We start from the raw sequence: 27,912 nt of genomic DNA, 5'->3' as shown, positions 1-27,912 counted from the left end.
TGAGTGTGACACAGCTCCTGCGCTTACCAGCCCTGTAGTCTTATTAGAGAAGTCACTAACCTCTCTCTAAGGTGATTTCCTCACCTGCGAAACGTACATAGCACCACGTAGCTCATAACGTTTTCAGAAGGCTGTTGGGAGCTCTACGAGAGGTAATTCAGTGCAGGGCTCAGCTTGTGGGAAGCCCCCAGCCACCTGATAAAGGTTTTCTGACAATGGTTAGACAAACACAAAGTAAACTGGAATTGAAGTGTTTATTCTGGATGTTAAAATTGAGACCTATAAAAAGTTACATAGCAAATAAAAATGTTGAAATAAAGATGCTTAGGGGAAATGTCAACTAAATTACATCTTGCACACATCAAGACACATTCTTGGCTGAATGCTCCATACTAGATATTTAAAATAACACAAATAGGATTGCATTTTTGTAATTTATTTCGCATATTAGATACAATGGTTAACATGCTTAGGAGAGGCAATATTCCGTGCATTTCTTAGTAAGCGTTATTGAGTACATTTGTAAAAGATTAAACTTCACTCTGGTACTATGATTCCCCCCATACACTAAATGAACAAACACAACACTGACTTATTTCAAATAATGAATACTGTATACGGTTATACTGTACTCTAAAATTACATTTATTATTAAGATTAATTTTAGCATTAAAAAGGGGGATTCTGTGACACCCATAGAAAAACTTGAAAACCCGGACAAGTAGACTAAAATAGAGAATCACTCAGTTTTCTGAAGCAAACTGTATGATGAAGTTAGGTGGGGGAAGCTGACTTTGAGATCTCCCTGTGACCCAGACAAACGGCAGTGCTCCTACTACCACCTAGTGACTGCGGAGCGTCTTTGAATCTTCAGAAAACATGGACTCTGCTAGAGCAGCCTTCTCTTAGCTACTGAGCAAGGCTAAGAAGTAGAGAGAAAAGGAACTGCCAGAGGGAAAGGAGTGGACCGCCCTGGATGGGCTGGCTCTTTAAGACCCTGCAGTTGTGCTCACAGTACCTACGGGCATCCAGGCTCCAACAAGTGGGGCTAAGGGCCTCTGGGACAGGCACACAGCCACAGGAAGTGACACTTAAAATTAATAGTGGGTGCGACAAAATAGAAAGCTACCATGAAGAGACGCTTAATGTTTAAAACTGTGAAAAATAAAAATTAGGCAGCGAAATGCAAAGGTAACTTAAGGACATCTGGACTACAAATAATCTACCCCATATATAACATTTTTTTATGCAGACCACAATTTTTAAAAAAAATCTGCTTGAATTAGGAGAGTTAGAGCAATTTGTATGAAATAAAGTTTTTAAGCACAGCTGTACAGCTTAGGAGAGTTAAAGCTCCAAGGATGTCTAAATATAGCTTTCCAAATCTCTTCTTATGTCTGTCCACGTGTCTTGGAAGCTGCCGACACTAAAATTCTAATAAATGAGACACTGTAAAATGCTTTAGTATACATCACATGCCACGTCAAAAACACTCTCCGAAAAAGTAACTCTTCCTGTGGCATTCATCATGAAACATTTAGCTAAGAAAAAAATGTATTTATTTAAAGTATTTTAAAGCCATACAGACCTAACGTAATAAAATTGAGAAGACAAACACTTCTTGGGCATTTCAACTAAGATTATTTGGGTTGAAATAAAACATCTACCAACATCTTTCTAAGCTACCAATTCAGGGGGCAAAGAGAGAGAGAGAGAAATTGAGAACTCAAAGGTTTATGTACAAACCCCTGAAGGGCACTTAAGGAAGTGAGTATCTATTACTCGTTGTCTTCAGACTGCCCTGATTTTGGAGGGATTATGTTTTCATCACAGTTGAAGCAGCAGCTTGGAAACAGGTGAGTTGCAGGTGCAGGCCACTCTTGAACTTGTTCAGCAGCTCCTCCAGCAACCTGCAGGGGAGACACGGTTTTACCACCTGACAGGAAGAAGGCTATCCAGCAACGTGACAGAACACGCCCAGTAGCCAGCTGCCCGGTTCCGGCTTCTGCTTGCTGAAAAAATTATTTACCTATGGATTCTTAACTCAGTAACAGAGATGAGTCTATCAAAGAAGCTAATCAAAAGGAAGATGTATATTTATGTTTATATATAAAAATCTTCCTCCTGTTCCTTTCCTCAGAATTAGTAAGCTTCCTCCCTCACAAAGACTGCTTGCGCCTGTACTTTTCCTTAATTCACCATTTAAACATTTACATACATCAAAATGTACTCTCTTTGGCTTATAAACACATCTGACAAACACATCTGAACAGCCTAACAGCCCACAATCGGGATGCAGAACAGTCCGCCGCCCTCCCAGCTCTCGTGCTGCCCCTTCCAGCCACCTTTCCCTTCACCCCTACCTATTCCTGGGCAGCTATTTGTCTATTCTCTCTTCTCTTATTTTGCAACTTTTTCTTTAATAAATATTGACGAGTAGTGAATCACGCACCATCAGAATCGGGGTTAGTTCTAACTCCACTGGGCAAATCATTCTACTACTTGGTAACTCAGTTTGTTTCCTTAAATGGTCTGATACATCCATAGAATTTTGGGACCAGAAGGGATCTTAGATTGAGATGAAGTGACCAAGAAGTGGGCTTATTGGTATTGGGGTCAACAGATTAATTCATGGTTTATTTTAACATTGTGCAATATCAGAACACTGTTCCAACAATAGATGTAAAATACAGTCCTCACCTAGAACTATATCAAGGGTCTGTCATTCTCGACTCACCCCCAAAAGCACTAGACTTTTCTGCCATGTTCCACAAGTTGAAAGTCATAGTGAGCTTTAATCTTTATCATATTATCTTAAAGAAACAAACAGGGCTTAAAAACATTTTAGATAAAGCCTGATGGCTAGTGTGAGAAGAAGGAAGCAGGAAGATGGAAGACAGGCAGGGACGTGGTATGGGCACAGCCCTTGGCTTGCCTACTTAGGGACATCCAGCAGGAGAAGTGGTCTGCCACCCGTTCCCCCAGGCCAGCCCAGGTCTCCACATGATGCTTTCCCACCAGTAGTTGGCCCGACGTGCTCTCTCTGCTCTGAGTTCCTACGACACTCACCTGGGCTCCATCACAGAGCCCACACACACTGAGTCTTTCCCGCAGATTAAGAATACTGCAATTATCTGTTTTTGGACTGGTTTGTGTATGACCAGCCAAATGCAAAGGTGGGTGGCCTTCAGTTACAGCTGGCGAAGGAACAGAGATCTGCATGTTTCCGACGCCTCGGCAGAGGGTAGGCTGGGCATTCGTGAATGTGCTGGCCTAGATTTTGTCTCAGGTCAGAATTTCCTGTTATATTAGTAGCAAAGTTTAAACTCAGGCCGAGATAATCAATATAATATTAGTGAAACATATGTAACTTTATTATGTCTTATGTAATCATTCTTAATAATTTCTATTATATAGAGCATAAAATATACACTGCTGGACTACTCCAAGGAAAAATAATCATTGAGCCCTGCATTTTATTCTCTTACATTTCTCTGAATATTATCTTCTTTAAAATTTAAGACATAACATAGTTTACTGAGTCAAAATAAGCTCTCTTTTATGTTTTTTCTACTAGTCACATAAAACAAGAAAATAACTAATTTCTAGATTGTTATGAATCCCGAAGAAAATTTTACCTTACTCTGTTGCTTGGGAGACAAAAGCAAGGCGCAGCTAATAGAACATGTACTATAAAGGCCACACCGCTCTTCCCTAAATCCAAATCGTGATTCAGAGAGAGTACTTTTAGGTAACAAACCTTGTAACAAACGGCATACAGAACTTACTTTTTGTCTGCTCCGCTGGAAAGCTGAGGCAGGGCTTCCAAAGCCTGTTTAAAACTAGACCTAGGACACAAACACCAATATTTAAGTTGAAATATTTCATGTTTCTAAAGGGAATGAAGGGCATCATTAAAAATTCTTAAGCATACTTTAAATACAAAGAAAGCATGCAGAAACATGAGAAAAAGTAAAAGTGAGAAACAATAGAAAAAGTAAAAGTGAGTGTAGAGTTAGCAGACAGAGGCTTTGTAGGAGGAGGGTCAGAAAAAGGGAGACACTAACGTCTGTAAACGGGCGCTGCTGCCCGGGGGAGATGAGAGCTTAACGTGCATGTTAATTTTTTTTTAGTCTTTATTTTCAAAACAAAACTGAACTGCAGATAAAGCAACTGGTAAGATCTTGTGAAAGATGACACGAATGGGGACATTTATAGTATTGACAGGCCCAAGGCCTAACTTACAGCCAATCTCTTATAACTGAACACAATTTTTACAGAATTTAGTTATTATTATATTTTAAATTTGTCGGTTCGTGGAGACGTGTGTATATATATCGGTATATAGATGTATGTGCCTATATAGCTATATATATATACACATATACATATATATGTATTTAAAATTCATTATTTCACTTCATGAAAAAGAGAAAAAATTTAAAACCAATTTGGTATATTTAACTTGTTCAAGTAGAAAGCACCAGAAAAATTAGTGAATCAAATGAAAAGCATTTTAGGGGACATTATTTGGTAATAATTTGTTCCATTCACTAAGAAACAGTTTTTAACTTCTCTTTTTTTCTTTTACGAGTGGTTGACTACGGTGAAGAAATAAATATCACTATTCATGACTAGAGTGGTCTTTGAACTTGTATTGTAAAACTGTCTCATCAGTGGTCCAGGAAATATACTTCTGAGCAGTTCTTCTCAAATGAGGGCAGGTGTCACAGCAGCATGGAGACTGCAGGCCCAGTGCAGCCATGGGACAGCTCTGGGGGCGTCAGCTGTTCCAGGTGGGGTGGGGTGGGCTACAGCTTGGAGCACACTACTCAGCCCCCTTCTCCACATGACGCTGGCTCTCTTCTTTCCTGATGGAAGGGGGAAGTCTCTCTAATGATCTGCTCGATCATCTTATTTCTTGCAAACCTCTTCTCGATTAATCAAAACAAATATGATGCTATTATTCTTTATTTTTACATTATCACAGTCATGAGGAAGAAGATGACACCACCTATTATTTGTAATGCACCAACAGTTTAGAAGGTGACCTGCAATATTTTCTCATTTAGTATCCCCAAAATTTTGCCTAGAAAGAATTATCTTCCTTTTAAAATGAGGAACTTAGGCTATGAAAGGTTAAGTTAGTGAGAATCAACACAAAGGTACTTACACAAGGCATGCATACATATCAAATATTCACTGAGTGCTTTCTGTGATCTGTTACGGAGCACTTCATGCAGAAAAACAATGATGGGGAAAAGGTGAGGGTAAATAGCTAACATAGGAGCCATGATGAACAGGAATAAGAAGCTAACTTTCTTTGTTAGGAAAACAATTTAAGAAGTCGTTCAGTTGTAATGGTGACAGTAAGAGTGATGGCATAAGCCATGTTATAAAAAGATAGGAACGAATGATTAGTATATTGTACAAAATGTCCTTAAACATTTTTTTGTATACTACTTGGCTTCTCATACACATTAACAGTATAACCCAGTATTCCTTAGGTAATATTGCCAGTGGGGTAAACAATTTTGTAAAAAAAGCAAGCAGTCTAGTCAGTGCTCTTTCAGTTCACCTATTGATATTTTAATGATAGGAAATCCTGACTTTCATACAAAACAGCTAAAAATCATCATCAAATTTCCACTACAAAATTTTGCAGAGAAACCACAAGGCTTCCTCTTATGCTGGTATTTACAATGCTCAAACTGTCCTTCAAAGTCTGCTACGAATCGATTAAGACTCAGTTCTTACTCTCTGCCTTTAAAGAATGCAATGCTCTGCTACATCACTTATGAGACTAAGATTTACCTTATGGAATGAAAACATAAACTTATATTAAACCTTTTCCCTTTATATTATGCTACAAAGAACTAGACTTAGGAGTCCGTGGCTTAGTATAGGTGGGCACTTTTTAACTGAAAAATTGATCAATCAAATATAAACTTTATCACATCACAAAATCACGAGCATTCACCCTGCTCAGCTGACTTTTCAAAGGATTTTATGTACGAAGACGACAAGCACTTCTGACGAAGTACACCCAAGGACACACAGCACCTCACCTGCTCTCGGGTGTCAGGTAAGCAGCCACAGTGTCCCTCAAAGCACAGATTTCAAGTCTTGCCTAAAGATGAGAAAAGGACAAAGTAAGTGACAACAGGGAACTGTGACAGTGATCAAACAGAAAGAAGTGGTGAGGGAGACAGAGTCCAGCCTGCTCCCTGGAGGCAAAGTGCTGGCAGAGTACTGCAGGCACACAATTACCTACATGTCCATCCAAAGAATTGGCTGTGACAGAATTTCCTTTTACCAAGAATAATGCACAATCAAGTATGGCTGTGTGAAGGCAGAAAGCTAGATATCTGACTATAAAAGGTACAAACAACACAAGGATTTCCCAGCATTCTGTATTTACTATCTAACCAGTCATTTATCTTTTAGTCTCCTTGTGGGAGAAAGGAAAGTCTGAAACACTGTCCCTGAATCGTTCCCTTCCTCCACAGATTTAAGGAAGTGGGCTGGCTTACTTCCTTACACCTATGCCCTCCTAGTCACACTGACTAATTTCAAAAGCTGAGCTAAATCTCTACAGAGTCAATGCAATACCTATTAAAATCACAGCTGGCTGTGATTAAATTAACAAGCTGATCCTAAACACACAAAACAATCTTGGAAAAGAATAACACAGTTGGAGAAATTCACACTTCCTGATATCAAAACTTACCACAAAGCTACAATAATCAAGACAGTGTGATACTTGCATATGGACAGACATAATAGGTCAACAGAATAGGATTGAGTGTCCAGAAATAAACCCTTACATTTATGATCAACTGATTTTTGATGATGATGTTGAAGGGTGCTGAGACCATTCAATGGGCCAAGAAAAGTCTCTTCAGCAACTGATGATGGGACAACTGTATATTCACATGCAAAAGATTTAAGTTATAGCCCTTCCTTAACACAAAAATTAACTTAAAATGGACCTACATGTAAGTGATAAAACTATAAAACCCTTAGAATAAAACAGGAGTAAATTTTTGTAATGTTGGACTGGGCAAACCTTCTTAGAAATGACATCAAAGTACAAGCAATGAAAGAAAAAACAGAATTGGACTTCATCAGAATTAAAAAATTCTGTGCTTAAAAGGAAACCATCAAGAAAGTGAAAAGCCAACCCACAAAACGAGATCCCACTTCCCACACACGAGGATGGCTATAATCTATTAACACAGACAGTAAAGTGTATTGGCAAGGCTGTAGAGGAACTGGACTCTTCATACATTGCTGGTGCGAAAGTAAAATGGTGTAGCCATTTAACAACAGTCTGGAAGTTCATCAAAAGATTAAACAGAGTAACCACATGACCTAGCAATTCCACTCCTAGGTATGTGACTAAGAAAATGAAAACATATGTCCACAAATAGCTTGTAAATGAAATGTTTACAGAGGCATTCTTCATATTAGCCAGAAGTGGAAACAACCCAAACAATCATCAAATGATGAGTGAATAAATAAAATGTGACATATTTATACAATGGAATATTAGTCAGCCATAAAAAGGAATGAAGTGCTGCTACATATTACAACATGCATGAACCTTGCAATTATTATGTTAAGTGACAGAAGCCAGTCACTAAAAGCCATATATGTATGATTCCATTTATATGAAATTTTCAGAACATGCAAGTTATACAGATAGAAAGCAGACTGGTGCTTGTCTATGGCTGGGGAGGAGAGCTGGGAGGAAAACAGAGTGACTGCTAATGGGTCTGGGGTGATACAATGTTCTAAAATTGATTGTGGTGATGGCTGCACAACTTTGTGAACACAGTAAAAATAATCACTGAAAGGTATACTTTTTATCTTACAGATACATTGTATGGTATATGAATTATATCTGCATAAAACGTTTACGACCAAAAATCTAACCTAAAGCTTAAACTTCTTTGCAAGCTTGAAAAAGTATGATTTTACATACAGATCAGTTTTCCTCAGAGTTCTAGAAGAGCCTCTGATGAGGAAGCCCACATCCTCCACCTTTGACTCAGGTACACAGGGTATGGGTGAGGTTCAGGAGACTATTTCAAAGAAACAGCCATTATTCTCGAGGAGCGCATAAAATGTAAAACAATGATTTGGGAAAAAAAAGCTAGTTGTTTAAATTAGAGTTAATTAGAAATTCTGTCACCAATCTAGATAAAAGCTGATTTATGTAAGATACAGCATATTCTGTGAAACTTTTATATTTGGAAAGTAATTGTTCAGTTTCATTTTTCAGTGCTTTAGAAGCCTGAAAAATAGTTTGTAACTAGAAAGCATATGTATGAAATTTACCTCTATTGTTTATACTCTAGTTTATGTTAAAAAAATACATATGAGGAAAATACCAAAGACAAAAAATAAGGTAGAACTTTTAGTTGAACATTTTAGGAGGATTCAATAAATCACTGTAAAACTAATCTTCATGTAGAAATTTTATTCAAACAAAGTGATAGGCTGTTTTAATTAACCTATGAATTATGACAGCTATAAAAGTTGTGGTTATTTATATAATATACAAAAAAACTGTATGCCAGAAAATGTCATGCTAAAAGATCAGCTAACATCACCAAACTGTCACTCTACTCCTCTCTAAACTGGCTCTTAGGAAAGTTTTGAAGACTAATGCATTGGCCTTTTGTGAAACTAACTATTAAAGATTAGCCTGTAGGGGCAGACAGGTGGCTCAGTTGGTTAGAGCACGAGCTCTGGGCAACGGGGCTGCCAGTTCGATTCCCACATGGGCCAGCGAGCTGAACCCTCCACAACTAGAATGAAGTCAATGAACTGCCGCTCAGATCTCAGGGGGCCAGGTGGCTCAGCTGGTTGGAGCACGGGCTTTCAACCACAAGGTTGCCAGTTCGACTTCTCAACTCCGGCAAGGGATGGTGGGCTGCGCCCCCGGCAACTAACAAGGGCACCTGGACCTGGAGCTGAGCTGCGGCCTCCACAACTAAGATTGAAAGGACAACAACTTGACTTGGAAAAGTCCTGGAAATACACACTGTTCCCCAATAAAGTCCTGTTCCCCTTCCCCAATTAAAAAAAAAAAAAAGGATTAACCTGTAGTCCTTCTCAGAGTTATCTGCTCAAAACAAGGACATTGAAAACAGTCATTTTCAATGGGAAAGGGCAAAGAGGGATGTTTACAGTCACTTGAACTTTTTCAAAATATAAAAATGCCTGCTCAGTTCCTGTCATGTATCAAAACACGAGAGGTTGAAACAGTCACGGTGGCCAGTGGTCTCCTGGACATATGTACAGTAAGTCTTCCCTTAATGTTGTCGATAGGTTCTTGGAAACTGTGACTTTAAGCGAAACGACATATAATTAAATCACTTTTACCATAGGCTTATTGCTAGAAACAAAAGTTAAGCTCCAATGACATATTTCTGGTCACAAAAACATCACCAAACTTCTACGTAAAGACCCAAAACACTTCTAATATGAAGCACTAAAATAACTGTGAATACATTTAAGAAAGATTACTAAAAACAAGTAATATCATTCTTTTCCACCCCACTTATTCCAGTGCAGGACCCCAGTTGGCCTGAACCCATCCTGGCAGCTCAGGGTACAGGCAGGCCCCACCCTGGACAGGACACCTTCCATCGCAGGGCCACTCACTCACACACACCACACTCACTCAGACGGGGACAGTGTAGACATGCGCACATCTTTGGGATGTGGGAGGAAACCAGTATACCCAGAGAAAACCCTTGCAGACATGGGAGAACGTGCAAACCCAAACAGACAGTGGCCCCAGCTGGAAATTGACTTCTTTTTTTCTTATCAACATTACAATGAAACAACATTAAACAAAACAATGTTATTTGAGGACCTGCTGTATATGGAAAAAGTTCTCCAGCTGATTCTGATATCTCTTCCTAACTTCTTCCTGCAAACTTTGAGACAAATTTTGCCAGCAGGTAAATGGGTTGCAGAGGTAATCTGCAGGGAGGGGAGATTTTTTGTTACAATTTCAAAATTGCCTAGGCCCACTGTAGTTACTGCAACCTCCTTTTAAATTAATCTTCAGTATCACATCATTCATGCTACTGCTCTCTTATAATAGAACTATTATAAAATCATGACCTTTCAACTTTAACTATATCAAAAGTCTGATAAATCAAATTTTTAGAGAAAATCCATGACAACTGGAAATATAGTAGTTTTGTAACAAATTTTCATCGAACTAATTTACCAGATTAACAAATGCTCTCCATTCCTTTTGCTTTCCAATATTTTGTATGAAGATTTTCAAATGTATAGAGACTTTGAAAGAATTTTAGAGGGCACACCTGTAAACCACTCTATTATTAACATTTACTAGCACTTCATATATCTATCAAACTATCAATACATCATATTGTTTTGATGCACTTCACCATACATCATTAACTAAAGTAGACTGTTAAGGTGTACAACTTATCTGAATCTCCATCAACTTGGCTAACACCATTGGCCCCACCCTGGTGATTCCCTGAGACCCGACCCCACCCAACTTTCAGGCACACCCAAGCCATTCCCAGTGGCTTTTCCATACAAATAGCCTGTTCTGGTTCATGCTATGGACTTTCCTAAAATCTTTCAAAAGTGTACAAACCACAACTAAGCAGCAGCTGGCTTTAGCACGCCCTGTACCTCTTACACAATAGTCCCATTCCTGGCACCAGCAGCAGCCAGAATCAGTTCACAGCTCAGCCTCCCCAGGCACTTCCAAGCCCAGCTCAGGTGGTAGTCATCTGCAGATTGCTTTGGTTCTTAACAGGTGGCCCTGGGCCCTGGGACAGACTGCAGTTGAACTGGGCCCCTCCCAGGACACCCTGGGGCTGGCATGCCAGGTGGCCAGCTTTAGACAGAGCCTCAGCACCACCAGCAGCCTCCATGAATGACACACCCAACGGGCAGACTGGACAGGCACCCAAGCTCTGCTAAAGTGAATCCGACTCTGTAGGGTCAGCCCTGGCAGGACAGCTCCTCCACTGTAGTCATGACCAGTCTTTACAAACAAACAGCCTGAGGATCGATCCTTCCCACTGATGTGCAAACAGCAACCAAGGCTCAACTATAACAGAAGGGCTCACACAACCTACACAAGGGACACATCTGCAGCACCTGACACAGGTAACCAGGCAGCCTGTACCACTGCGCTCCACAGCACTCCTACTACATAAAACCATTTTACTAAGACCGGAAGACATAGCAGCCCTACCTAATACACAGAAACATATACAGAGGCAGACAAAGTGGGGAGACAAAAAAAAAAAAAATGTCCCAAATGAAAGAAAAGAACAAAGCTCCAGAAAAAGAACTAATAAAATGGAGACAAGCAATCTACTAGATACAGAGTTTAAAACACTAGTTATAAGGATTCTCAGTCATCTCACGAGAATTTCAACAAAGAAGAAGCATAAAAATGGAGATAGAAAACATAAAAAAAGCACCAGTCTGGAAAGAAGAATACATTACAGGGAATCAACAGTAGATCAGATGAAGCAGAGGCTCGAATCAACGATTTGGAGGATAGGGTAGCAGAAAACACCAATGAGAACAGCAAGAAAGAAAAAGGAATAAAAAAAAATGAGCAAAGTTTAAGGGGTCTCTGTGACAATATCAAGTGTACCATATTCACATCATAGGGGTACTAGAAAGAGAGAGAGCAAGGAATTGAACACCTATCTGAAGAAATAATAATGAAAAATTTCCCTAACTTGCAAAGAAAATATACATAGAAGCCCAGGAAGCACAGAAAGTCCCAAAGGAGATGAATCTGAAGAGGCCTACACCAAAACACATCATAATTAAAATGCCAAAGGTTAAAGACAAAGGATCCTAAAAGCAACAAGAGAAAAGCAGTTAGTTACCTACAAGGGATCTTCCATAAGACTATAGCTGATTTCTCAATAGAAACTTTGCAGGCCACCAAGGGACTGGCACAAAATATTCAAAGTGATGAAAAGCAAGGACCTACAACCAAAATTATTCTACCCAGTAGAGCTATCATTTAGAATTGAAGGACAGATAAAAAGCGATAGGAGTTTATTACCACCAAACCAGTATTACAAGAAATGTTGAAACTTTTTTAAGAAGGGAAAAAAAGATAAAAATTATGAATAATAAAATGGCAATTACTATGTACCTATCAATAATCACTTTAAATGTAAACGGTAAATGCTCATTCAAAAGTCATGGGGTGGCTGAATGGATAAGAAAACAAGACACTTACACATACATGCTGCCTACTTCAGATCACTTCAGATCAAAAGATGCACACAGACTGAAAGTAAAGTGATGGAAAAAGATATTTCATAAAAATGGAAAGAAAAAAAAAGTTGGAGTAGTAATATTTATACCAGACAAAACAGACTTTAAAACAAAGGCTATAAAAAGAAAGAAGGCCCCAGTAGTCCCACTTCTGGATATTTATCCAAAGAAACCCAAAACACTACTTCAAGGGGACGTGTGCATCCATATGTTCACTGCAGCATTATTTACCAAGATATGGCCAAGATATGGAGGCAGCCCAGGTGTCCCTGAATGGATGAATGGATAAAGAGGAACTGGTATATACATACAATGGAATATTACTCAGCCATAAGAAATATGAAATCTTGCCATCTGCAACAACATGGATGGACCTAGATCGTATTGTGCTGAGTGGAGTGAGTCAGACAGAGAAAGACAAATACCACATGATTTCAGTTATATGTGGAATCTAAAGAACAAAATACAAAACAGAAACCATAGATACAAAGAACATTTTGATGATTGCCAGATGGGAAGTGGTTTGGGGGAAAAGGTGAAAAAGGGAAGGCATTAAGAAAAGGTGAAAAAGGGAAGGGATTAAGAAGTACAAATCGGTAGTTATAAAATAGTCATGAGGATGTAAAATGTAACAAAGAATATAGACAATAATATTGTAATAATTAAGTATGGTGTCAGATGGGTATTAGATTTATTGGGGTGACCACTTCGTAAGTTACATAACTGTCTAATTAGTATGTTGTAAACCTGAAACTAATATAGCTGCATGTCAACTGTAATTGAAAAATAAAAATTACATTTAAAAGTACCTAGGATTGAAATGGCTGGGTCACAGGGGACGTGTACGTCTAGTCTTCAAAGAAACTGCTAGAGTTTTTACCAAAGTAGTTGTACGATTTTTACACTCCCAACAATGTGTGAGAGCTCCAAATGACGATGATGACCATCCTTTCATGTGCTGATTGTCCATTCTGACTCTTCTGGAAATTGTATTACATGTATGCTAGACCTTCTGACATTGTCCCACGGGTCCCTAGAACTCTGTTAATTTTTTCCTAATTATTCTTTTCCTCTGTTTTTCATATTGGATAAAACCTATTGATCTACAAATTCAAGGATTTTTCTCTCTATTCTGCTGTTATTCCAATCTAGTAGATTGTAAAAAATTCACATATATGTTGTGTGTGTGTGTATGTATCTATATACATACATAGATATATAGATATATATATAGATACATACACACACACACACACACACACATACACACACACACACACACACACACACACAGAAGGTGCCCAAAAAATGTATAGACATTTTAAGAAAGGAAAAAACTATTAAAATTATACTAATGTATACTAATAACAAAAGATGAATGTAAGTCACGTTTGACTTCTGCAATTACAAGAGGTGCTCAAAGGGGTTACCATCAGCATCCAGACACTTTGGATTACAATAAACTGTTGCTTGGGCAACGCTGACCAAAGTGTCCACTTGTATACATTTTATGGCACTCCTGGTGTGTGTGTGTGTGTGTGTGTGTGTGTGTGTGTGTGTGTGTGTGTGTATTTATGTATGTGTGTATGTGTATATGCATACATGTATATATATGTGGATATATATATATATTATATCTACATAATATATATGTAATACATACATTATGTATATATAACTTTTTTCCATTCCAGAATTTCTGTTTAGTTCCTCTTTTAGGATTCCTATTTTTCTGGTGAGAATTCCTATCATTTCATTCATTTTGAGCGTAATCTCCTTTACATCACTGAACGACTGCTTTAAAATCCTTCCCTTTGAATTCCAACAACTAGGTCATCTCAAGGTTGGTCTCAGTTGACTGTCTTTTCTACTGAGAATGGGTCCTGTTTTCCTGTTTTGGTTTGTTTGTACATTTCAATTGAATTTAGATTGGATGCTGAGCACTGTGCATGTTATGTTGTGGAGACTCTGTATTCTGTAATATGCCGCTGAAGAGTGTTGATTTTTGTTTTATTTGTTATAGTAAGCAATTTACTTATTTGGACTCAAACTGAAAACTCTTTGCTCTTAAGTAGCACTTACTTCAGTTCTTCTAGCCTTAGGTGGGCAGGTTGCAGTGGAGTTTGACCATGCATATACAGTTTAGGAGAAAACTAGAGATTAAGCCGAGTATACACAGAATTTGTAGCGCTTGCTTTCTGCTCTGTGTGATATTTCCCTCACTTTCTTGTAGTTGTGATTGCCCTATTCTTCAAGCCTAAAAGATGCAGGTTTGGTGGAGTTTTAGGCATCCATGGGACTGCCTTCAGCCCCATAAAAAGTGAGAAATTCTCCCAAGTGCCATTTCTTCCAGAATCACTCACTAATCGTCATTCTCCAGTGTCTTCATGTGTTTGTTTGTTTTTTTATTGTTTACATATTATTCAAGATTATAGTTGTTATCTGTAGGGAGTTGGCCTGATAATAGCTTCCTCAGCAATTACTGGAGGCAAAACTGCCAGTACTTTTTAAAACCACAAAATTCTGTAGATCACTGAAAACTCATATGTAGGAGGTCACTTTCCACATGGCTGCACACTGTGGCTCCTACCAATTTGGTTAAATGCATACCAAAAATTATATGATTTATAGAAGTTATATTTGTTATTGTAATTATGTAATTTAAGTAACTACAACATAAACCAATGAAAGATAAGTGCAAAAAGACAGTTATTTATCATTACTACGCAAACTACATTGAATACTTTGGAAAGACTTATTAAAAGTTCCCAACAATTTCTTGTGGAATTAAATGTAATAAAGGTAACTGTAAAATTAAAAAAAACAATCAGAGAATTTTAGGAGGAATCTGCATTCAGAAAATTTCACAAGAGTTGTTAAGGTCTTGTCTATTAAGACATAGGAACTCGAACTTGCACACAATGCATAAGGGGGATGGCTCATGCAAGAGGGAAGATGTAGATCTGAAATCAGCAGATCAATCAGAAAACAAAAAAACAACAAAACAAAAACAACCCAAACCCAGTCTGCATATCATAAGATTGACGACTACAAATACATTTGTACATTTTAAATGAAAATAAAAGTTCAACATGGAAGTCAATAATTTTGGTACCTGTAATGCTCCATTTTTGCTGAAGGATGAAACACACTGCATAAGTCGACTTAGCTCTTCAGAAACTGCTTCCACTACCTTGGATAGGACCCGAGGCACCAGTTCTTTGGAAACAGTAAACACCTGATAGAATGTTTAAAATAAGGAGAAATGGGGCATTAAGGAGATTTTGCGTAACTTGAATTTGTTGAAAACAAAGGAATGCACAAAACAAACTCACATATCTTCAAAATCATATTTTTAAAGGATCTCAATTATAAATGAAAGGAAAATACAGACTTATACTTAAGTTGTATTCACTGATTCATGACAAAAAAATTATCCTCTGAATATACTGGCAAATATAATTTTCAAAGATTGTTGAGGTTGACAAACTAAAAATAGTTTTAAAGAGTTCTTCTTTCTCTTGCCCTTACAGGGAGAAATATGATTTCTGAAGAAGAAATTTAGGAATAAAAAAAATACTGGGTCAACATTTTACCACAATTAGAAAGAAAAACAAAAACCATAACGGGTCAGCCTCTCCTTAGATCAAAACAAACATAATTTCATACTGGGTACATTATTCTGTATTGGACAACAAAGGCCTCAATTTTACTATTGGCTGACCTAATATATATTTTCATTCATTAGATATAAAACATTATTTTCAAACCTTGAATTTCAATATTTTCCAAGAGTTACTGTATTTGGAAATTTGGTGAAACATTTTACTATTCTGATTTATAAATTAAACTAAATCATATTTTCTTTTTAGATTTTCCTTTTTTCAGGTTGAGTCACCAGTATTAAACCTTTGGGTCAACCCAAGCATAACAAGAACATTTTTGGCAAGTTAAGATCATGTGAAAAATAGTAAATAATAAGCATTAGGAATGAAATTCTACTTTCAGTCACCAGGGTACATTAAAAGGGGGCTTTACAAGCCTAGTTCTTACAAATAACCGTATAGTTATTGATAATGGACATTAAGCAAAGCTATCTCTTTAGGAATCACCTTATCACTAAAAATGCCCATGCACTTCACAGTTTCTCTGACTACCACCTGTCCACCGACCACAGAAATGCTTTCACTGATTGATGATTTAATTTTATACTTTAATTTTACTGAATGCTAACATAGTAAGAAAGCATTTTTATATTTTTGGTAAAGTCATGGTTGAAAATGTATTACTCATTATAAAAAGATGTATGTGGTAATTCCTGCCTGAGTTAAGAAACTTTATTTTTATAGAGGGATTTATATGCTTTCCTTTAGTAAGAAATGGAAAGTATAATATGCTATGATAACCTCTTTGCTTAGCCCCAGTTTATCTGGTCACCCATCAGTCTAAGAGCCATGCCACCTTGAAAGTATCAGCAAAGCAATGCATGAGACTGAAATTACAGAACAGGGAGTCACAGTGGTGATAAGGGTGGTAGTTGTGGTCTCTTCTTTTGATGTTCCTTAGAAGAGTCCTCCTAAGAAGGATGTTAACCAATATGTTAACACAAAGCTGAAGATGATAAGGCTTCAAGCGAGCCACGTTTCACAATGAACCAGAAGCGCCAACGTCTGTCTACATATGCCCGAGCCACCATGGACCATGCATCTGCTTCCCAGCTGCAGCCTGCCCTGGAGCCTATCTTCCCACCTAACAAGCACATACATTTCTGGAATTGTGGCCACTATGTATGACCACATTGCTACATGAGTAAGACACAAACGCTTATTTGTTATCTTTTTAACACTTGTTAAAAAGAGTGAATAACTTCTCCAAGAAAATGATTTAATCTTTATTTCAATCCAAGGGCAAACATCTTTTCAGTATCTCTTCTCCTTACCTTTCAAGTACCAATATATTGTTTTAATTATGAGAAATAATATACAATTTTGAGAAAAAGGATTCTCATACCGTGTTTCCCCGAAAATAAGACCTAACCGGAAAATAAGCACTAGCATGATTTTTCAGGATGCTCGTAATATAAAATTTGGAGCAAAAATTAATATAAGGCCCAGTCTGATTTTCAGGGAAATACGGTAGGGCTTATTTTATATTATTAGCATCCTGAAAAACCATGGCAGGGCTTATTTTCCGGTTACATCTTATTTTTGGGGAAACATGGTAGTTAAAAACACACATGTGTGCATGCATGAAAGTAGAGTTTTGTTTTATTTATACCCAAGATAACTTGTGAAGGGAAAAAAGACCACCAGAATAAACATCAAATTTGCCTTTTTCTTTCAGTTACTCACGTCTCTTAGGAACATCTAATGATAGCTTACCTCTGCATGCACTGCAATTATATTCACCAATGCTTCTTTTAAATAGTTTCTGACACCTGAAATCAAGATTGGGGAGGGAAAAAGGCATTTAATGGGAACACAAGCTACCTGTCCCCCACTGGCAATACCATGCACAGCACTACTGCCTTAGGCTTCTAAGGAGAAACAGAAAGTAACACCACCACTGTCTGTTTCCTTTTGAGAACCAGATGGTGAAAGGACTATTTTTGTACAGGTTAAAAAAAAAGGTTAAATTAGTTAAGAGTTTGCTTTCATAGTTTTTCTATTCTGTCATTGTTCATACTCTCTATAACTGTCAGTCTGCTTCAAAATTCAAACTTAAAAATGTCCTTCAGTTTCTTCATATATATAGTCTCCATATATATTCTTCATATATATGCACACACACTTTTACATTAACCAACAGAAAATAGACAACAGGAAGATATTCACTAAAACTTATAAAACATATGCTAAAAAACTATTATAGCATTGAACTTTCAAAGGCAAGTCAAGTTATTATGCAGAATAACTATTTTTTTCTTAAAAAGTTACTTCTGGGAGCAACTTCTGACACAACCACACTCAATCTGATTCTGTAAAGCAAGTTAAAGACTGGACAAAATACACGATTTCAAACCGTGCAGAATTAATGAATACTACTCCACTCAAAAGAAGGCGTAATAAGATTTAACAGTATTACAATCTGAAGTGAGACTATTTTGGGTCAAACCCCAGTTTCATAACCTATAAACTGTGACTATAAACTGAGCCCAGCTTTCTGTTCTATCAGTGAGTATAAGAACAGTACCTATCTCACAGGGTTTAGTGAGGACTAAAGCAGATAATGCATGTGATTGGTCCCGGTATTCACAGGGCTCATCAACAGCTTTCACTATCATTATTTTGCAAGAAAAAAATGTAAAAAAAAACTGCTGCTTTATTGTAACTCCAAAACAATTACTTTCACTTGGAGTAGAATAACATTTCAGAATGCCTTCTAGAATCAACTGCATGTTCTGAGAATTTCTTCTTTATAGAACAGAAAATTCTACCGCATTGTAAAACCATGGAAGGTAACAGAAACGGTGTCCAGGGGAATCTTTTCCCAAATGTCATCCAAGCTATTGATTACTTGGGAAAATTGAGATAAAGGCCAGGAACAATAATCCAATTTTTGAATTGGCATTTGCAGATTCTAAGTATATAACTAGCTTTTGACTTCTGACATATACAATGGTGTATAAATAAGTAAAGTTTTTCTTTTGAGGAGCCAATTTCATATATATTTCTTTGGAATATGAAGGTTCAGGTGTTATTAATTATATTTTGCTAATGAAAAAACTAAGAAAGCTGATCGAAGAGTAATTAAATATAATCTAGAAATGACTTGATTGTTCCTCAGAAAAAGGCTTCCTTGCAGTGTAAGAAGTCTTATCTGGGAGGTGGGAGGAAAGAATATAGGAGCCTATTATAAGTGAAAGTGAAATTAACTTGTGCTCAAGCCCAGAAAAGCTTTTGTCCTGTAAGAGGAGAGCCATCCCACAGAGATGTGGCCTTGGACTGTTCACCTGCTAGAGCATGAGGTCAGGCCTGGCTGTGACATCTGTCCCCAGGGATCCGATCCCCAGGGTCAAAGCACCTCATCTTGTTCCCTGCTCTCTGAGCAGTTCTCCCAGTGTGCGTGGAGGGAGACCGGGGAAGGTTCAAGAGTCAGGTCTAGAATCTTTAAATTGCAACTCTGGGGAAGACTAACTACTATACACATACATATATAAAATGTATATACAGAGTTACTAAAAATATAAGCACAATACTAGGCCAATGATGCTCTAAGGAACTTAAGGGTAAGAAATTGCAGTCTCTGCCCTCCATGAAAACCAGGTCCTGAACAAATGTCAGGAGTCTGGGTTCTAGTAATGTACTAGCAATGATGACTGGAAACATGAGGGCAGTTCTTAACTTCTAAAAATCTTCAATGTAAAAGAGAAGACTGGGGCCAGAGTGCTGACTAAAAACAAGACAATTAAACTTAGAATGAAGCAAGACAATGTCAAACGCTCAGTGAGCTATAAACTCAACTCCCCTCCCACTCTGACCCTTATAGGAAAAACGTTTCCTGGCAAGAACCCATCAGATTAAGCATTACTAATAAAACACCCTGTAAAAGAGATAAATCTAAATTACTCAATATAATTCTAAACACAAACCTGTGAATAGTAAGAAAAAAGCACAGGGAGCTTTCAACCATTAGAACCATATTTCTGTTGATACTAAATTTGAAAAACAAAATCAAGCTTCCTATTTTAGGTTGACCACAGGTTCCACAAGGGTAATGTATGGAAGGAGCACAGAGCCTTGACCTTGGACAAGCAAGAAAACTCTGAATTTCCTGGAGACCTTATTTTTATGAACAGAAAAAAAAAATGAGCTAACTGCCTGCCCCCCATAACACACTGCTTCAAGGGGTAAGTGGTAATGTTGAAAAAAGCGGGGAAAAAATTTGTGGTCCTAGTGATGAACAGAAATAGACCTGATAGTCCAAGTACAGTAACTCAGTAAGCGTTCAGAGACAGCATTAAATTGAGCACATATGAAAAATGCACACTGACTCAAGACAGAGCTCGGGGAAATACTATTATAACCTCCCAAAACAGTGCATATGCTGGTGTTATAATTTAACAATAAAAACATTTAAATATAAAAATAAATCATTGACTGCTTCTCTTCACAAAGCTACCCATTGTGTTAAATAGAGGTATTCTACATTGCCTACTGGGCTGAAATTGTTTAGTTCTAAGGGCATGGCTGAAAGTTCTCATGAACGTAAATTTGAGACTCTGCTCCACGGTGGACACTGCGAGGCACACATCAAAGGCAGCCAGACATTAGGTCCTTCAAATAGAATATGTAAGCGAACCCAATATGAGTAAGACCCCAAAGTGCTTACCGTGTTTCCCCCAAAATAAGACCTAGTCAGACCACTAGCTCTAATGCGTCTTTTAGAGCAAAAATTAATATAAGACCCAGTGTCATATCATATATATTATACTATATTAAAAGACCCGGTCTTATATTACAGTAAAATAAGACTGGGTCTTACATTAATTTTTGCTCCAAAAGACGCATTAGAGCTGATTGTTTGGCTAGGTCTCATTTTCAGGGAAACACGGTAGTTATTTTACCTTAATTTACTAATGTTTGTATGTGTCTCAGTTGTACTAAGATATGCACTGTGCAGAAATATGCACTGGATGGCTGTATGAAATTTTTTATAGTGTAAAAATCTTCGTACTTCCATCTGATGTGTGAAGTATTTACTTATTTGCTTCTGTGACCTTCTTCAAAGGTTAAAGCACACACAGTATTTGAGAAGGGATGGTGAAAGGGCACTGGGCCTACACTAGACCGCGTCCTTGTCTAGGGAGTGAGGTATGAAAGTTCAGAAACACACAACAGATAAGATCTCTGTGGTCTTCCTGGTTAAAAATATCAATTCCTTTCTCCCTTCACTCCATTCCACAGCCAGTTACCCCATGAGAAGCAAAGCCAGGATCACACCCTGCTCACAGCTGCCTCCCCAGCCTCTAAGCTGTACTCAGTCAGGGTCCACACGGCTCTCAGATGTGCTTCTGACATACTAAATGTAGATTAACCCCCCAACAGGGTTTAACTGCCTGTTGAGTGTTTTTTCCTTTTTTATTAAATGCATTGGGGTGACAATTGTTAGTAAAGCTACATAGATTTCAGGTGTACAATTCTGTAATACATCACCTATATATCCCATTGTGTGTTCACCACCCAGAGTCAGTTCTCCTTCCATCACCATATATTTGATCCCCCTTACCCTCGTCTCCCACCCCCCTCCTCCTTTACCCTCTGGTAACCACTAAACTGTTGTCTGTATCTACAAGTTTTTATCTTGTTCATATGTTGCTTTCAGTTTTATTCCTCACATGAGTGGTTTTGTTTTATAATGTTGCTCCAAATCCAAGTTTAGGAGGATCATTGGCTCTCTCAGAAATCTATACCAAAAGAAGGCTGTAAGTGGCAGGTGCTGGAGACTGCCTCACTTGCTGCATGTGGTGCCAATGTCAAACAACTCCATGAAAACACAGCTGGCAGCAGGTAGCCATCTTCTTTTCAGTAGCCAGTGTGGACAGTTTTCTCTTGTCTGAGTGGGAAAACAGCGTATGTGGAAATCATACCAAAAGAATGGAAATTCAACCACTTGAAGTTGAAAGAGGACAGATTTGGGTTTGGGGATATGTAGTTGGGCCTTCTCTGTGATTTCACTGACAGCTGAGCTAAACTTGGCGGCCCCCTCCTTGAGTGGAAGGGGTCAGATTTAGAAAGTGAGAAAGAGGTGGCAATGCCGAGAGACGTCGCTGAGAAGGACCCTGAGCTGCCCGAGAAGGGCTATACGTCCATTGTGTTATCAGAGTGGCTGAGGCCAGGAAGCAGGTAGAGCGAAGTGAAGAGTGAGTTCAGAGGGACCATGTCATGGTACTTGGGGCCAGGACCAGGATTTGGGTGTGGTCACTACTTTCAAAATGTTCATGATTGTGACAAATGAACTATTTTGTAGTTAGTTTTGGTGTATATGTTCTTTCTCTTCGCCCTACAGTTTATTCTACTATTAACATTAATGGTTGATGATGACTTTTAATTTATTGAGGTGACAGAAAGAACACTCAATCTAAAGTCAGAAGACTTGGGATCCAAATTCTGGATTACCCATCTACTAATGATATGACCTTAGACAAAAATCATTTCACTTTTTAGACAACTGCCTATTTTGCAAAATATAGCAATTACATCTGTTTTGCTAACAAAGCTCTTATAAAAATGTTTATTCCCTTATTCTTCAAATGTCTGTTGTGTATCTACTATGTGCTAGGTTCTGTCAGGTGGCGGTGTACAAAAGTGAGCAGAACAGACATAAGCCACCCAAGAGAAATTATCATTTAGTGCTTTGACGCATTTTGTAGATTACAAAACAGTATACATATTTCAGGTGCTATTTTTAAAATAAAGACGTAAATAGCTGGGTAAAAGGCATGATGACTGTAAAAGAATACACCAATTTCTCTTTCTGAAACACACGGTGTAGCAGTGTGGACGGTGTAACCATCCAGTCTGCCCCCCAGCTGCAGCGCACCCTACCTACAGGAGAGCCTCCTTCAGGTGGCATGGGGACTCTTGGGACCGTGGACTGTGCTTATAAGAACATGAATGACAGCAGCAGACGGCCCAGGTACAACATCAGATGTCACTGTGATGTACAGGGGACATATGTCTTTGATGATACTCTCATTTTGCTGGTTTACACAAAGGACTCTGGAAGCTGGAATTTTAGTGCAACTCTCTTGTCACACTGGTTTTGAAAAGAATGGCTAAGTATCGCAGACTAGGAAAGGCTAGGAAGGCTGGCTCCTCTGGTGACATCTGAACAATGGCCTGAATGAAATCGAATTACATACGTACATCTGAACAGAAGGCAAAAGAAGTTGCTGACCTCAAATACCCACATTACCTACCTTGGGCACGTTTCTGAAGGGCTTTAATATGTCACTTTCTGGCAGTTGGAAAACGGAAGGCATGTAACCAGCCATACCCACCTACTCTCCCTTCTGCAAGGTGCTGCCCTGCCTCACCTGCCATGTCCTTTCAGTGTTGGTTCCCTTCCCTCCTATGGCAGCAGCTTTCTGTTTGTCCTTCCTCTGCTAGGCTGCAAATTCTATAAACATAGGGATCACTTCATTTGCCTTATCTTTGTGTCCTCAGCACCTGTCACAGTGGCTGGCCTGTGGCAGATGCTCAAAAAATAGATGAGTGAAGAAATCACCAGAGAAGGCAAAGGAACTTACTGTCTTGCTTCCCAGTAAGTTCCTAAGACTTAACCCTCTTAATTCATTGATCAGGGACCAATGAGTCTACAAATACATCAGAGAAAAAACTGAATACATGCATAAGTCTATAATATATAATTCTATACTTGAGGCTTTATCCAATAAAACTCGATCACTCAGTTTATGTGCAAAGGAGCTATTCTCTGCTAAAGCATGCATCTCTCACTCCTCATAGGATTTAAGAAAACAAGAGTCCTTTTGAAATAAGTTTTCAGGATTCACTTGAAAAATACAATTTGAATAAAGAAAGTATAACAGATTTGCTGAGGCTAAACACATTTTTTTTCTGAATATACCTTATTTTTCTAGGTATATACTTGAGCAAATAGCTTACTCCAACTAATAAACCATTAAATACTTACAGAACGTTCCCTCTGTGCTAGATACTTAGGCAGATGCTCAGATACATTAGAACACAGCGCACACGCAGTAAGTGTGTCAGGAAATCTAGGTTTTAGTTTCAGTTTCAGCAGCAGTGGGCTGTAAACACCACATTTCTGGTGCTGTGAGGAAGGTGCTGTCAGTGAGCACAACGCACAGAAGAAGGCGCACTGACTCGCTTCTTGGACGTACAGACAAATGCTACATTACTGTGATGCAGTAGTAAGTATTGTTTTTGAAAAGGTTCCCCTTGGATAAGCCCCCACAACTTTCCGTGTTATTTAGGCAAGGGAATGAGAACAGCTTCTAAGATTTAGAATACGTATCTCCTGTGCTCTCTGAATATGAAATTAGAATGTGTCATGATATTTGACCAAAAAGTGTCCCCACCCACACAATATAAATCTAGATTATCACTTAGCAATTAATCTAGCAGCCAGTGTGGAAATTCCCCATGGAGAAAACAAAGCTCATCTCTGCTCTGAGTGAGAGCCCGCAGGCTTCTTTCTGCTGGGTGGGCTTCCTGGAAGTGGGCCCACGCCACAGCGTCTTCTCCAGCAGACAAGGTCCTGTTTGTCACACATCAAAGTAGAAAATAAGTCTTTTTTCTTGCCATGTTTGTCAGTTTCTTCTTTTAATCTGATAGGGAGGGCACTTGGTTTTGGAATCGGCATACTACTAAAAATTATTTATTGAGTACTTATCAGTACTACATGCCAGACTGTACTCCAGGTGCTGGGGCTATAGCAGTGGCCGAAAAAGAGCAAACCCACAAAAAACAAAGTCCCTCTCCTCAAAGAACTTACATGGTAGTGGGGACACACCCCGATTTAAGAAAACATGACCATCTCAAACGTGGAAGAGAGTCTTACATCATCTCTAAAATAGCACAAGAAAGCAACTGCATGAAATAAAAAATTTTGGCAAATGATTAAACCCATACTGGTTCACAAAGGGCTTGTTTGATTAGAATCCTCAGCACCGTTTGTGGAAAAAACGGTTCCCATGCGCTGAAAGCATTTAAGTGTTCCTGCCGTGCCAATCTCATGAAATAATGCCCAGCAACAACCCATAATAGGTACCGTAATAGAGAGTACAGGTGTGGATGGAAGGGCTGGACTGAAGTCTGAGCTGGAAAATCAGCTAACACATTGCAGCTTCAGGTTTTCTTTGAAGTGTGGGAAACGCTTTATAAATTAAAACTGGTATACAGGCAAATTTGATTCTTCTTATAATTAATAATTTGGACAAACCTTTAAGCAGATCTTTCTAGATGATGTCCACATTAGAGAACAGAACAGTGAACATGTTGGGTCGATCAAGAGTTTCTTCTTAATTTTTTTTTATTTTTAAAAAAGTAAATGTTCATTGAAAAGAACCGAAAGGACACAGAAGTATAAGTTTTCATAATAACAAATGAAATAAGCTTCTCCATCATCCGTCTTCATAGTTTGGTGTCTATTCTTCCATATCTACACATTCTCTTCCTGAAACTGGCTCACTTCATGCCACGATCTGCCACATTCTTCCAGGTCAGCGCACACATGCCTACCTTATAATTTTCAATGACTGCCGAGTACACTAGAATATGGTTGTACCACGATTTACTCTCCTGCTATCAGGTGCTTATGTTGCTCTCGGTGCATACTACTATCAATGATGCGGCAATGCACATGGATCCTGGAATTCTCATACAACATTTATGTAAGGTATCCTCCTAGAAGTGGAATCGCTGAGTCAAATGTTTTTAGTTTTGATTCTGCCAAGTTGTCATTCAAAAGGCCACACAAAATTATACCCCTTCTTCATGCCTTTTTATTTTTTTAACTTGGATTCTCTAATTACTATAATTAATAATGACCACAACATATGCACATCAACTATGATGACAAAGCTTTCAATTAAAACATTAAAATACCAATTTCAGCTAATTACAAAGGTCAAAGGAAATTTAATAAAAGTTACATAAGATTTATACTTAATCTGGCTGTATAAAAACACTGTCTGAAGAAGAGTTGGAGAGGAAGAGCACTGTGCAATTACAGAAAACAACTGCTATACTATGTGAACCCATACTAAGAATGCAAACTTTTCCATGAAGCATTTCCTGTCATAATTGGACAGACAACTTCTTTAAACACAGACTTATTTCAAGGTATGCTGCCTAATGTTGTTTTGAAAAATGACACTCTTCAGTCAATACTATATAAAAAAAAAATCAAACTTTGGAAACTGGAGACACTACTAACTTTATAAACCACATTTCCTGTTTTTAACCCCTGTGCCCTAAATCAGTTATCAGTCCTAGTCTACAGATATAAATAGATTGAAAAATACTATAAATATCCCACAATGTACTTTTTTTTGGGTCAAACTGAAACACTACATGAAAGAACTTTGAGGTATTATTTTTTCAAGTAAATTATCTATTCAATTATACTCTGAGACACATTATCGAAATTACTGCCTATTAAAAACAAGTTAATCAGAACCTATAGATGTTGGCAGACAAAAAGGAAGGTCTAAATATTCTGCAACAAAATTAGCTTTTGTTGGAATACATACTTTTAAGTCCCAAGTTTTCATGTTTTAGTTCACTCATTCCTAAATTGATGTCTTTTCCTAAATTGATAAATGTCTTTTGCCATATAGGGGATTTTTAAAATGAATACTCAAGAAAAGGATACCCTTATATATGTAGTATATGAATGAGTAACCTCAGCCTCTACAGTTTTCTACTCTCTTTCTCAGAATTTTTTTTTTTAGGGGGTAGGCTTTAATTAATATGATCTCCTAACTTTTAAATAGGAATAGAAAAATTTTCTTCCATGAAAATAGAAAATATTACCAGCAGTGAAAATAACAGTAAAATTATTTCATGGCTTATTTTTTCCATTTGTTTAAGAAAGGATTATATTCATAAGAATTTATTTAGCATTCATAAACTTTATAGACAAACAGCTTTGAAGACTCAAATATGGACAAGAGAATCATAACCTCTCCCATTTCAAAGTTAAAGTCTGATGTATAAATCAGACTATGAACTATACTAACATAAAATATTACAGAATACTTTATACACACAGCATAGAGCATTAGTTTCATTTGAAACTTGATACACTGAATTCCATGCTTAAAGGTAGAAATTTAATTAAACATTAACTGATAAATCAAACTCATTTGTTTCAATTTAGTCTTTCGGCAGTAAAAAACTCTTATTAGAAAGCAGCTTCAATTAGAAAAGTGAAAGTGACAAGAAAATGGGATTCATTTTATATGTGAGTGTGTGTGTGTGTGTGTGTGTGTGTGTATATATACATATATATGTGCATATATATATGCACACACACACATTCACACACCGTGTTTCCCCAAAAATAAGACCTAGCTGAACCATCAGCTCTAATGCGTCTTTTGGAGCAAAAATTAATATAAGACCCAGTCTTATATAAGAGTGGGTTTTATATTAAGACTGGGTATTACATTACATTATATTATAAGACCCAGTCTTATAATAAAGACTGATATTAAAATAATAATAATAAATAAATAATAAAAATAAAGACATATTAAAATAAGACTGGGTCTTATATTAATTTTTGCTCCAAAAGATGCATTAGAGCTGATGGTCCAGCTAGGTCTTATTTTTCGGGAAACACGGTGTGTGTATATATATATGTGAGTATATATACATGTACACACATATATATATATGTGTGTACATGTATATATACATATGCACAAATTAATGTATTTGTTTTACACTATCAGGCATCACATTTATATACATTTCATACATTGGTCTGTAGTAACTATTTAATTTTAAAAATCTCAAGTTTTTTGTTTTTTTTAATAAGAATGACTTCAATTAAATCAAAAATCATAAATGCTTACAAGAGAAGCTGACTGAAGACCATGGCTCT

The 27,912-nt window shown here is 37.7% G+C and overlaps 1 protein-coding gene across 3 annotated transcripts in view; it reads right to left on the bottom strand.

Annotated features, from left to right (window-relative positions):
- Window positions 1-246: 246 nt before the first annotated feature.
- EXOC2 (exocyst complex component 2) overlaps window positions 247-27,912 on the bottom strand; it is a 246,608-nt gene continuing 218,942 nt past the window's right edge. For 2 of the 3 annotated variants that reach the window (XM_033114349.1, XM_033114348.1), the window contains exons 24-28: window positions 17,697-17,752; window positions 15,431-15,553; window positions 6,069-6,130; window positions 3,789-3,848; window positions 247-1,910 (exon numbers count right to left, since the gene is read on the bottom strand). In XM_033114349.1, coding sequence (XP_032970240.1) covers window positions 1,817-1,910; window positions 3,789-3,848; window positions 6,069-6,130; window positions 15,431-15,553; window positions 17,697-17,752 — 395 coding nt within the window. In that variant the 3' untranslated portion in view covers window positions 247-1,816. The other variant, XM_033114350.1, reaches the window with a different exon arrangement.

This window comes from Rhinolophus ferrumequinum, chromosome 9 (genome assembly GCF_004115265.2).
Source record: "Rhinolophus ferrumequinum isolate MPI-CBG mRhiFer1 chromosome 9, mRhiFer1_v1.p, whole genome shotgun sequence".
NCBI classification, from domain to species: domain Eukaryota; kingdom Metazoa; phylum Chordata; class Mammalia; order Chiroptera; family Rhinolophidae; genus Rhinolophus; species Rhinolophus ferrumequinum.
This window is presented reverse-complemented; position numbering and strand designations above follow the sequence as displayed.